General features: G+C 43.4%; 1 protein-coding gene across 1 annotated transcript in view; it reads left to right on the top strand.

Annotated features, from left to right (window-relative positions):
• ALOX5 (arachidonate 5-lipoxygenase) overlaps positions 1-6,738 on the top strand; it is a 34,764-nt gene extending 28,026 nt beyond the window's left edge. Inside the window, exons 12-14 of the mRNA XM_049810969.1 lie at positions 1,116-1,216; positions 3,937-4,107; positions 5,357-6,738. Coding sequence (XP_049666926.1) covers positions 1,116-1,216; positions 3,937-4,107; positions 5,357-5,536 — 452 coding nt within the window. The 3' untranslated portion in view covers positions 5,537-6,738. The remainder of the gene's footprint in view (positions 1-1,115; positions 1,217-3,936; positions 4,108-5,356) is intronic.
• The last annotated feature ends 6,842 nt before the right edge of the window (positions 6,739-13,580 follow it).

Here is a 13,580-nt window from a genome sequence, read left to right as displayed (position 1 = left end):
TGGGTCTGTAAAGGATGGAAGGAAGATAAATGAGGGAGGCTGTTGCACCTGGGCCCCGCCCTGCAGTCTCCGTTCCTGCCCTGGGAGGGCTGCTCTGACTGGGACCATGCCAAGCGCCTTTAAAGATGAGCACAATGTGCTTAGGATAGCAGGACGCAGGAGGGGATGGTGCATCCTCTCCTCTTCAGGCTTGGTGGCTGGCCAGAGCTACCATGTGCCTCTTCCCCCTCTCAGGTTGAGTTCACGTCTGCATCAGGTTGGTGGTGGAGATGTGAAGCAGCTGGCACAGGCAGTCTGAGCAGGGGCAGCTCACCCTAGGGTGCTGACAGGTCTCTAGGTATCCTGGGACTTGTGGTCACATTGGGCTGGGATAGGGAGTATGGCACAGGAATGTGATGTAGTGGGGATAGGAGAGATACAGGCTTGGGGGTGCTTTGGTAGCAAAATATTTCCCTAGTCCCTGACTATTCCCTTATTTCTTTGTATAACTCCATTTGATTATTCCCCTTCAAAGACAGCTTGATGCAACTACTTCTGTTCCTCATTCTGTTGTTTCTCTTTCAGAAGTTCTCATTTCCTCACTTCCCGTTTCAGCAAATAAGCTCTCCCTGCACTTGCCCTCACAGTGCACTTGATCTCTGAGCTTTGGGCCTTTATAAATACAAGCACATGGTCATTTGCTCCTTGGCATGAACCTTCCCTGCTTGCACTGCAGACTGAAGAAAAAGAGAGCATCTGAGGCCCCTGCCCTGTGGACTCTCTGGGTTCCTTGCTGCAGTGTAGGTAGGGTGAGAGGACAAGGATACAGTGTTTTTTTAAAGGTGTAATTATTTTTTGCTTTTCCCTTAAGAAACGCCACATACTTTGCAAACAGTGGTGATGCCTCACAAACCTGTATGAGGTAAGGCAGGATCACTCCGTTTTTCACGGCTGGACAGCCAAGACACAGAGAGGTTGAGTAGCTCCTGTTAGACCACACAGCAAGATTCAGAAAGAGAATTCCCTGCTCTTCCCTGACTGCTGCACAGTCCTCTAACTCATGCCTTTTGCGTAGCTGGTTACCACTGGGTTACTTCATAGCTGGGTTACTTAAGCTTTTCTTCTCCCTCATTTAGGGTTTCCTAAGATGATCAGGACACGAGAGAAGCTAGCAGAATATCTCACAGTGATAATATTCACCACATCGGCCCAGCATGCAGCTGTGAATTTTGGTCAGGTAGGAATTTCTGGGAAGACTGTTCTTCTTTCTGGGCTAGGAGGTGCATCTACCAGGGCAAAGTCTGAGAAATGGTTTTTGGTAGATGTACAGACATTACATTACTCCTTCTCATCAAAATAACTGCAAAGCCATCTGCAAATCCCCATGAAGCCTGTGGAAACTGAAGTATTTTGGAAGCTGAGAAAAGCATTTTGAGTCCTAAATATGTACCAAAGCTCAAATTTAGGGATTCTAACTTGTATATTTTAGTTTTAGTGATTTTATTATGGGGAACAACTTTTTTAAGCGTTTAAATGGGTTGCTAAGACCCCTTTCAGAAATGGTGAAGGGTTCAGGTGCACAGTCTAGCTACCATGCTTTCCAGACATCCCCTGAACTGCCTGGATATGATATGTGCTGGTAGTCTGTGGCACATCCTGCAATGAAATGCAATGACTTATGCTAAGTGGCTTTACTTTGCATTTGCTGTGAATGCATGCATGGGTGACTACTGTGGGTTGCTGTTGTAAGCTGTGCTAATTTGTCAGTGTGCCTGTGCCAAAGCAGCATACATCCCTTCCTCAGATGTGGTTTAGGGAACATCTGCAGCGCAGCTCAGTGCTGTGACTGCAGTTCATGTAGCTGCATACACCATCTGTCTTTGAGTTGGTGCAGCTGCCTATTTCCAACGGCTCAGTTCCAGCAGTAGAGATCTAGCTGGCCTGATGGAGCATTTATCAAGGGTCCTGAGTTAACTAGTTCAAAGCTGCCTTGCACATCTGCAGGACCTCCACTTTCTGCAGCAGCACAGACAAGCCTCTACAAGGTAGAGCCTCATTGAAGTCAGTGGGACAGAAGTCCAGATCTTCAATGATATCTAGATACTTAACTCCCACTGACATACACTGAAATTGATGCTCCCTCTGACATACATTGATGTACATAGAAATTTGAAGCAATACATCTGTGAGGATCGAGGCTTTGTTCATGTGTGGTCATTCAAAAGCACCAATGTGCTTAATATTCCCAATGCATGGAAAAGGCATTGCTGCTCATTTCTTGAGTTTGCAAGCCAACTTGCAACTTTGAGCTTCCTCTATGATGTTTAATGTGTCACATACTGATAGCCTGTGTTATCCCTGCCTGCCTTTACTGACATATATCTACCCTGAAACTATAGTAACAGCTTGCCTTTCAAATGCTGTTTCTTCCAACATCAAAGCATTTTGGAAAGCAGACTTCACAGCCAGAAGAAAATCTCTTTGTCAGTCTGTATTGCACAGAGTTTCTTCACTGAGTGGGTGGTTGGTCACTGGAACAGGCTCCCCAGGGAAGTGGTCATGGTGTCAAGCCTGTCAGAGTTCAAGGAGCATATGGACAATGCTCTTAGTCATATGGTTTAGTTTTAGGTAGTCCTGTAGGGAACAGGGAATTGGACTCAATGATCCTTACAAGTCCCTTTCAACTTGAGACATTCTATGATTCTTTGAGCTTTTTTTTTTTTGTCACATGTTCTGGCTTCAGGCATGGATGATCTCACAGATAAGCAGGGAGACGATCTTTCCTATGGCAATTATTCCCAAACACATCCCACATCACTCTCCATGTTGACCCTCCTGTCCATCCCTGCAGCTCAGGATCCCTGGAGCAGGTCTAGAGCCAGGTGTCGAACGAACCCACGCTATTCCTGTGCCACATCCGTGACCAGGCACCTCTGCAACTATTCACTTCTAACCTGTCATTACAAGTGATTAAGACATCTCCTAGCCTCCCCCTCAGGAAATCCTGTCTGTTCAAGTACCACTAAGAAACCATCTCTTAATATTGTCCAGGCTATTAGGGTTTACCAGGGAGCCTTCAGAGAATGAGAGGTGGAATTTGGCATGCAGAGGATCTTCAGCCCATCAGCAAAAGGGTCTTCAGCCATGGGGAAAAAAATGGCAGAGAGAGGGCTGAGGGTAGGAGGAAATGGCTATGCATTGGAGAGAACAGATTGAGGACAGTGTAAGCATGGCACACAGCTGAGATGGGACTTTCCCTCAGGCAGGGCAGGGGATATGTATGAAGGTAATGAAAAAGTGCTTGGAAAAGAAAGAGTTACGGTAAGTGCAACATCTCAGATGGCGGCAAAACTTGGGCTCATATCTGAGGCAAAATGAGACATCACCATCCCAAAACACTAAAGCTGGCCAGAAGTGATTCTGAGTTCCCAGTCTGGCACTCGCCATGGGCACATCCACATGCCATATTCCATGATGCACCAGCATCCTTTGCCCCTCTTACTGCCTGACCACAGTACTGTGGGCATGTTCTTAGAGCAAATTTTGCAGAAAAGAGGAACTGGAGAAAAGGAGATTTTATCAATTATAGATTTTTTTATCAGAGGTTGCCTCAGATTATCAGAAGAGATCTTTGTTTAATAAAATAGCTAAGTCCTTAGCCTGGCTGGTGAATCTGGGCCATGTGGCCCATGCATGTGGTTAGCAGAATAACTACTCCTATTTAGACAATCCAACTCTTTCCCTTGCGAGATCCTGAGAAAGGCAGTTGGGACTTCCTTGTCTCCTTCAGACCTTCTCTAGAGCACCTCTCTGTCCTTTAGTTCATATCTTCTCTTTCTGAGAGGCTCATATTACAGAAGCAAACTCCCTGGTATCGGGACTCCTGATTTTCTTTGCAGTGTTCCTAAATACCAGCCACTGTAGCTTTTCACTGTGCTCTCTTGCTTTGTTGTGCAGTATGATTGGTGTTCCTGGATTCCCAATGCCCCACCAACAATGCGCCGCCCTCCTCCGACAGAAAAGGGGACAGTCACCATTGAGCAAATTGTGGAGAGTCTGCCAGACAGGGGACGTTCTTGTTGGCATCTTGGAGCTGTCTGGGCCCTGAGCCAATTCCAGGACAATGAAGTAAGTCGACCTCCCTTCCCTACATGGTAGAAATATAGGTGAGACAACAAGGGCCATGGCAAGACCACACAGACTCACAAGATTGTAGTGCTGCTCTGTTCTTTACTTTACCGTGTTTGCCTTTCTGTGGAGGGATATCAGTGGTGTGGGTTTACCCTCGTTCTGCCTGGTGTAAATCAGCTCTGAGCAAGAAGTCATATTTTTACTCTGAGGCTGGTTTTCAGCCAAAATTAAAGTTTCTAAACTCAAGCATGGCATTGCTGAGTAAGTATGCTGGTGTGGGAGGAAGAGGGGTGCAGAGGCACATGGGTTTTCTCCACTCCTTTCCCCAGCAGCACTGGTGGAGAAGCTACAGCACCAGTGTCCCCATATCCTGCCCCTTTGGAAAATCTGCCCCAGTGCTATGTGCACTACAGCTGTGGCTTGTGCCTGGCTGTTGTGGAGTGCAAACACAATAAGCCTGCAGGAGGCTTTGCAAGCATGGTCTATAGCCATTTCCCTGTTGTAAAATGAGATTGTAGGTACTTGGCTGTCTCACCCAAGGGCTGTGCCTGGAGGATGTGTTTTGAAGTCCTTAAATGGAAAATGATGGGCAGAGGGTACTTCAAATGAAGTTTCTCTTTAAGAAGAAAGCAGATTTCAGCTGGGCAGCTGGTATCATGGGAAATAGTTACCTAAAGCAGGTAATGTGCCAGTATGCATATTGGCAATACAGTATTCAGGGCACCCTTAGAGTCTAAGCTGACTAAAGCAACTGTCAGGTTGATCTTTGAAGGACAGTTTTAAGTCAACAGAAACTTCCATTGCCACTGAAAGAAGCAGTCATCTTCCTTTTTCATCCCTGGCTGTTAATTCCCCTCCTATGCTGTCCTTTACTTTAGCAGCACAAATGTTTGAGTGCCTATGCAGAGATCTCATTTGGGAAGCTGATCTGGCTGACCACTAGACTGAATAAAAGTGCTTATTTTTGAGTGGATCAGCTCCTTGCAGGTGTAGGAGATGCCACACAGACCACCTGAACCAGCACTGCAGAAAGATGCAGGGATGGAAAGAAGCAGCCAGTGGTGGAGAGAGGATGGCACAGCATCTTTCATTGGCAGTGCCAATGTAGGCTAGCTTAAATATTGATAGTACTATTTTAATACTAGCATTTGTGAGGCTCTGGGTGTTGTTCTGCTGGATGACATAATGTTGAAACAGAATAGCCTTCGCTTTCTCAAAGCTTGATTTCTTGCTGTTTTTCAATTAGCTGTTTCTAGGCATGTACCCAGATGAACACTTCGTGGAAAAGCCGGTGAAAGAGGCCATGGCAAAATTCCGCAAGAATCTGGATGAGATCGTCAACGCCATCGCCGAGCGCAACAAGAACAAAAAGCTTCCTTACTACTACCTTTCCCCAGATCGCATTCCCAACAGTGTTGCTGTTTGAGCAGATACTCAGGAGAGTTTGGAGGCATGTAAAGCTAATGATGCTTTCCTGTTTACATATGCTTCTTTTCAATGAACTTTCAGAAATGGATAAAATAAGAAACCCACCCTCTCCATCCAAGCTGACCCATAGTCTATTTGGACTTTCAAAACAAATTTGATTATGACTGATCTTGCAGACAAAGCCTAGCTGACGACCCTCTAGGTCAAATTTGTTACAAGTTTATTTTTCCAAGATTTTTTAATTAATCTTAGAATCAGTGTCCATGTTTCTGTTAGCTTTCCCTCTCCTGGTCAAAACAGCATAATCACAGATTTGCTTATCTTACTCAATGAAAATAGTATCACAAGCAATAAGCAAGCCACATCTTTAAAATCCTTCCTATTTTTAATAGGTGACACTGGTGACATATAAAATATAATCTTTACAGTTTATGTATTGTTTTTAATCTGATTAAAACAAATGTTAAATATTTTCATGTCATTATCAGGGTAAAGGTAGAAGCAGAACATGTTCTTAACATAGCTGATGGGTTTTTATCACTTTCTTACTGAGTTCATGTGGAATGAGATAGCCTGATTCACAGGAGATGAAAAATTTTTACCTACATAAACCTATATATTTTCTATGTAAAACTAGGAAGGTTTGTTTTAGCCTCTGTCAGCAGAGTTTGATGTCATTCATATGTACAGACAAATGTTTTGCTTAGCACAATGGCAACAAGTACAGACCTAGCAGCACTTACACTTGATTTCTGTTTCATTGCTGAGACTGCTGGGTTTTGTGGATACTTTCTTCTGTTTTGTGGGGGATGAAGAGGCAACTTTGTATAATGATAAAAGTTGTGGAGAAGGGTTAATTGGCAGCTTCTAAGAGGAATCTTTAGATTTGGCCAGTTAAGCATAATTGGCATGTTCCACCTTGGTTAGAAACAACTGAGTTTTGTCTGTTTTATTTAGAGGTGATTACATTCAAATACTTGGGGTGTGGTTAAAGTTGAGAGAGTCACTGAGATAATGAAAGCTAAAACGAGGTTTGGGAAATTTAAGAGTTGTAGTTTTGTTAATAACAATTTTGGTTTATTTTTCCCAGAATTTGTTCCTTGTACTAGCTTCACCAGCCTGCAGTGTGTTTTCTCAATACATAAGAAAGCTTCTTGTGCTAATAAAACAAAACTGAACAAGAACATCTAACTTTTATTTCTTAACTCAATATCTAATCCTGTATTTCTCAAAAAACTTGTAGGAATAAGCACAGTGTACTGTGTAGAGAAATGAAGCTCCTGCACTTTGAGAAATATAGTTATTTCTATCATTCATATGTGATTTGGAAAAAGGTATTACTAAATTATATGTCCTTTCTGTTTCATATGAAACACAGGCATGGAAACTGATTTTAGACCCTTTACAGTGGACTGATTGCCTTTTTCTCCCCCCAGCTAAAGAGTTTCAGCAAAAATGTGGAAGGTAAGACCACTTCCTGTTATTGAGGAAGTACATTTAAGACTTCTGCATCTTCCTTTTACTGCAAACCATAAGAAGTGATGACTGTAGGAGCCAAGACATGCAATTGTGTAGCAACACTGGAATAGGACCAGAGGATCAGAGACCATAGCGTGCGAGCCACAAAAAAAAAAAAAAAAAAAAAAAGAAAAGAAAAAGGCACATCTTCAGTGCAAAAGGCAAAAAATGCAACAAGCTGATGCAATATATCAATATATCCAACATGCCAGCTCTAACTCTTGTCCTTCCCCTGCATACAGCAAATGTCTTCTTGCCTCAACTTTCATATGATAATAATCTGCATAATATCTGTCTAGAAAACAAAATATGGGAAGAGAGGCTGATGGCTGTTCTCTTGCCTCTGTTCCCTCTGCTCTAGCCTGTGGATGTGGGATACAAGTAGGTTGATGGGAGGTTTAGGGAATTGACTCTGCAGCTTTGAAGGCTGATATTAGCAGTCCGATTCAACTGGAGGAGAGGCTGTGGAAAGAGGTAAGGACGTTAAAAGTAACACTGGCACCAGAAAGGAAGCAAATACATGCAAATAGTAAAGTGCTTACTCTTCCAGGGGTCTGGGTACACATGTTGCTGTCCCACTCCCTGCTCCCTTTTCGACTGATCACCATCCACCAGAAAGTCATCTTCCTGTTCATGGGCTATGGGTTCCTCCCCTCCATCTTTAGCCATGGCTTGCACAGAGGTATCTCCTAAGTCATGGTACTAAGGTACGGTGTCCACTTGCAGGATCACTCCTAGGTGGAAATGAAAGGATCAGCTCTTTCTGAAGTGGGTCATGCACTCAGCTTTGTGATAGATATTACTGTTTGATGTGTATCGTACCATTTCTAACGTGGTTTGACAGCCAATAGCCCGTGTCTTGTCTGGATGGCTGTTCCTGCTGGCCAGTCCAAGGGAATTTTGCCTGTCTCTTCAACTCGAGCTTCCTTGCTGCCTTTTCCAATTGCAGTGATTCTCAATTGGATGGAAGATTGAACTGGAAGACTTCCCTTCAGAAAGTCCTCGCAGTAACTCAGGAGACTCTGGCATCTCAGCCCTTCCTCTTTGCGTTTGGTCACAGGAGAGGACACTCCAGCTGTAAAACACCATTAGTGCTAGTGAGAAATAACTGGGAAGGGTTGAACTAAAGGACTGTCACAAATAGAGACAGCCTGATGTTTTCTCCCCAAGCAGATTCAAAAAAAATCTCTCCTTAAGGAGAAAAGGAGGCCTTGAGATGGAGAGAGACTATCAATGAGGGGACAAGGCAGGCATTTCCCTGCTGAAGTCTCTGACTCTTTGGGTTCATTGGAGCACTCTGCAGCCAGTCCAACTCTCATCACTGACCTCCCATGCTTTCTTCTTTTTGCAGGGTAAGTTTACCCCTGTAAACTCCTTTTGGGACATTACCTTTCCCAACCCTCAAACATCCCTTGCAATAATATGATTCTCACTGGCCCTGGAAACAAAGCACACATACTTCATCGTCATCCCATGTGAAGTAAGCTACCCATTTTTTTTGCAATCAATCCCCATTTTACAGCTGGGGAAATGGAACAAGAGCAATGAAATCCAGCAGATCAGGTCTGATTTGAGGTGCCTCCTTCATAGAAAGATTGTGAGAAAGTTGTTTACCTGCAGCATGCTGATTAGCCTTCTAGAGAGCAGACAGCTTGGCTACTCAGAATTACTTGCTCTGTTGCATGTAGGGCAGAACACGGAATAAACCCCAGAAGACCTGTTGCTAACAAGCAAGTTTTAATCAGCAGCTGGCCTTTCCTGCTACAGTAGTAGCTACGTGGTATCTAGGAAGTTATTGCACACACTGAGATAGTATCACAAAGTGCTTAGTTTGCTTTATTTGTACTATAAACAGGAATAAATATTGCACAATCAGACATGGCTGGTAAGTTTAGAGGTTAACTGAGTCATGGGTTTTTATGGCCAGAAAACGTACCTATGATTGCTTAGACTGATCTCAGCATAACACAGATCTTTGGATTTCCCTGAAGCATTTCCCTCTTCAATACAGGGGTGCTTGATCTAGGAAACTATCTTCTGTAAAAACATCCACTCATGATTTACTGAAATACACAGTTCACCCTGGTGCCTGAGTCACTTGTCTCACCAGTGAATCCCTCGTGCTGTGTTTCTAGTTCTGTGTGCATTTAGTTTTTGCTTCTTGCAACAGCTTCTTGCAGTAGCTTTGTGTGACTGAAGATCCTTCTCTGACCAGTTCCCTACTACATCCTTCCCCTTTCTTTTGGTAAACTGAATAGATTAATTTCCTGGAACCTTTTGCTGTAAGACTTTCTTTAAACCTCTTTTCCATTACCACTGTGTGGAAAACATGTGGGCAGCTGACAATGACCATGAGTCAATGGCTATTTCAGCCATTATTTTCATAGGCTGCTTTTCCTCCTGCTTGCAACTGTATGTCTGCAGATTGTCCGTAGATTTAGGTCTCTGACCTGTAAAATGAACACAACGGGTTGTTTGCTTGCAACCAGCAGCTCAAGAGATCCAGACTGGATGCAAATCTCAGTGGCCCAGCCTTACTAGTTCCAGTTACTGGAGGACACCAGTGTGTTTGTGTGGTTTATCGGCAAACTCTTCATTGCACCAGCTTTGACATTCAAATTCAGCTGCTGTTGCTACCCCAAGTCTGTGTTCTCTGCTAAACAGATAGGTGGTAGGAACCAAGTTTGAACATTGCAGCTGACACAAGCAGTGACCTTGGCCGAGGACAGCGGGAGGCAGGATGGGCGCATCAAGGAAGCCTTGTCTCCTGGATCCTGCCAGGGGCAGGGACATACACACTCACAGAGGTGCTGCCATCACTGGTGCATGCAGCCAGCGTGCAGGGGAAGGGAGGGACTGGCTGCTCACCAGCTTGTCTTCGTTCACATACATGCAGGTACATGCATACAGGGATATGAATATGTCGTAAGGACACAAGCAGGTGACATGACTGGAAGTGCAGAGTAATGTGGTAAACCACCACAGACACTGAAGGAACTTCAGGTGGGCAGAAAGCTGTCACCTGAATTTGGGTTTTGGCTGGACAGCAGAGTCTAAAAGTCTTAATAAAAGATTAGCCAGACTTTTTCATGACTGTGAGAAATTACTGCAGCTTCAAAAGGACATGTCTACTGTGCTACTAGACATCTCAGAATATATGTCAACTATACAGACAGAGGGAAAATACAGTCTTTAGGGATTTGTCCATAACCACTCAGAAAATCAGAGGCAAAACTCAGAAAAACAAGGGTGTCCGTTCTGTGATCTGGCCACAAGGCCTGAATTTCTTTCCCTTACTGCTAGAGTTCCCTTGCAAAGCAAAAGCTGATGTTGCAGTTGTCCAGATAAATGGACAAAGTAATGGATAAGATGCTGATGGTCTTCAGCAGTGGCAGAAGAGGAGAGCTTTACCAGTTGAAGAATTAAATTCCAGTCTCAATATGCCTTTATCTGGCAAACACTGGGAAGGTTAATTGCCCTGTGCAGTGAGATGGGGATGCTGAATAAGGTGCTGCTCCTTCTGACAGATCTCCCCACAGACTGGAGATGCACAGTTTTCATTTTTGTGAGGTGAGTTCTAACACAACAATTTTTTTTAATTGAATGGATATGCAATACATTGCTTTGGAAGGGCAGGGAGGGGAAAGGTAACTGAATTAGTAATTTTCAGCTGCTTCTCTGTGCTATCACTTGTAAAATCAGAAGCAACAGAGTGGTTTAAGTGTTTGTTCTTTTGTTGTTTTTTCTTGTTTGTTTTTTTAAGCAGATGTTAGTAGAGATTATTTTGCACATAGTTTATTTTAATGAACTTTCTTTAGCCACAGAACAAGCGCAGCAAAGGCAGAGGTATATGGAGTGTATTTTGGAGACCATGAGGGATGTTCTGACTGCTGAACTGAAGTTATCATTGAGATCAGAAGATAATTTAATATCTATAGTATATTAGACTGTCCCTGTACCATCTGTCAGTTTTAGTGTCAAGAGCAGTTGTAGGTGTTGTGGATTATTGGCCATTGCCACCTCATCTTCAACAACTACCAGTCTCTTGATGAAAGCCTTTGCTTCAGGATACAGTAAAAGGAAGGTAGAAGATCTGTTTGTTGATAGTCTGTTGATACTGGAAACAGAAATGGGCAAGATTCTGGGGGTGCTCTAAACTGACATAGCTAATTTGAAATAATTGATGGCTATATGGATTTATACCCAGAGTTGTCTTTAATTTTTACCTTTATAGATATTGCTGACTATTTTGATCCTTTCCTGTTCATTCCTAGAAATGGCATGTTTCTCTTACGGCTAGTAATTGTGGGCTGATTCTTTTCCAAAGCACTAGAGGGCAGCAATATTATATTAAGATAAATCTTTTCCAGCCTTGGACAATACTGGTACCAGCAAGATGAGCCCTCGTTTCTCCTACTATTCCTCTTCTCCAACAGAGCCTGCAATGTTGTTCAGTCACAATTCTGATTGCTAGGGCCAACACCATATCACTGATTTTAAATTTTTTTTTAAATTTTTTTAATGAGTCGTCCATCCTTTGCTGTACTAAAGCAGACTTCAAATATGTGAAGCCTGCCACTTGGGTATGCTGGATTGTACTTAGTACCTCTGCCTTTGCATTAGACCACCTGTTAGTTAAATACACACTTAGGTGGAAGGGCATGAAGAGGGTCCCTCTGTGCGCAAGTTGCTGTTCAGGAGATCTGCCTGTCTGAGGCTTTCCCACTGCTCCTGCTGGCCACCTCCTGGCACATGGGCTCTCCTAGCAGTAGTGTTAGAGGACAGCCCTTACTGATACTGTCATAACTGGGTTGTTGCCATCTATTTGGCAACTTCAGACATGGCTCTTGCCTTGATATACTAAGTACTTTGTTTTGCATGCTGGGTTCAATTCTACTTGAGGCAGGAGGGCAATTCTGACGAGAGTGTTCATGTGCCCGCTCTTGGTCTGGAGGGGATATCATCCTATCCAACGCTTCTGCTCTTGAGTTTTCCCAGGAGGATACTAGATGCTTTTCAGGTTATCTGGCATTGCTCTCTGGAAAGCAGACTTTTGAGAGCTTCAGCTTTTTCTATTTCATTCAAAACAAAGACAGATCTCTTTAAGGCAGGCAAGGCCAAAACAGTAAGAGTTCAGCATTTTAGGTGACAGAGAAAAGTGTGTGGGATTAGAGTTCCTAAACACTGCATGGGTCTGAGGATAACTGCAGTAGATTTCAAAAAGCCTGCATTCACACCACAGTCAGTGAGAGTGGGAAAAATCAAGTTGGACTAAGTCCCTTCAGCTTCAACAGATGACTCAACATCTCAACTGTTGTAACTAGCAACAGCCTTTGGTTCAGTGGGTCAGAGCCCAAACCCTCATTTTTCTTCATTTAAGAGAAGTATGTTTTCTTCGCTTGCAGAAAGTAGTGCAGCTAGGTAATGTCAAGGCAAAAGGCTGGATAAGATTAACTTAATTTAACTGAATAACAAACAAAGCAGAAACATGGATGAAGACTCTAGATCTGAACTGTCATGAGCTTTGAGTAATTCTGCCTCTAAGACCAGAGAGAGTCAGATTTTCTACTCAGGTCCATCTCTAACTGTCTATTTACTTATCTCTAAGCTTCAGGGCATGAGATAGTCACTACCCTGGCTAAGAGGAAATCGTCAGATTAGTAGGATAGCAATGTGTCGGCTCACGGGTTTTTAGTGCCTCTTTTGGAGCTGTCCTCTACTGTTCATGTCGGGGATTGCATCCTGTGTTAGAAAGCTGGTTTTGCTTCACAATCCACACGGCAATTATCTCTGTTACTGAACAAATTTCCTGTTTGTACGTATGCAAGTGGTGGACGATGCTTGAATACCTTCAGTGCAGTGAGAGAAATAGTAAGTGAGCTGTTGTTCAAATATTTCCTTGTAAGAGTTGAGTTGGAACCTAATATCCTAGTTTTAACATCTGGACTGTGGTAGGTCTCTATCCAGCTTCAAATTCAGCTTCCCTGGTGAGCACAACTAAAACTGTACGTTTTAGCAGCCAAAAGCAGCCTTTTAACTTTAGTTTTGCAGTGTTTAAAATCCAGTACTTGGTGACTAGGCTCAACCTGTAATTACATAGCTGAGTTATGACCTCATTAAAAAAAAAAACAAGAAAAAGTTATGTGGGAAGTCAGTAAACTCAATTTTTCATAGGCTTCCTTCTTGGAAGACCTCTACTGAAACCGAGGGAGCACCACAAGATGGCAAGTCAGCCTGCCATGATTTGTTTACGTATTGCGGGAAGAAACAAGGCACTGAGCTGCTTCATCTATGAGTGCAAAGTTCATATCTCCACCTCTTCCAATAATTAGCAGGACTGATGCCAAGACTGGGTGAAAAAAGCTTGAAATAAGAGCAAAGCCATGCCTCAAAAGAGAGGTATGCCCTGAATACTTTACCGCACATCCAGCAAGCCTCTGGTGGATTTGCTAGCAAGCACAAGCATTTTCCACTGCTGTCCCAGGCAGCTGCTGACAAAAGAAGGATTCGGCTTTGTACAGGGA

The sequence above is a fragment of the Accipiter gentilis genome, chromosome 9 (genome assembly GCF_929443795.1).
Source record: "Accipiter gentilis chromosome 9, bAccGen1.1, whole genome shotgun sequence".
Lineage (NCBI taxonomy): Eukaryota > Metazoa > Chordata > Aves > Accipitriformes > Accipitridae > Astur > Astur gentilis.
Note: the sequence above shows the minus strand (reverse complement) of the source record. Positions and strands in the feature narration are given on the sequence as shown.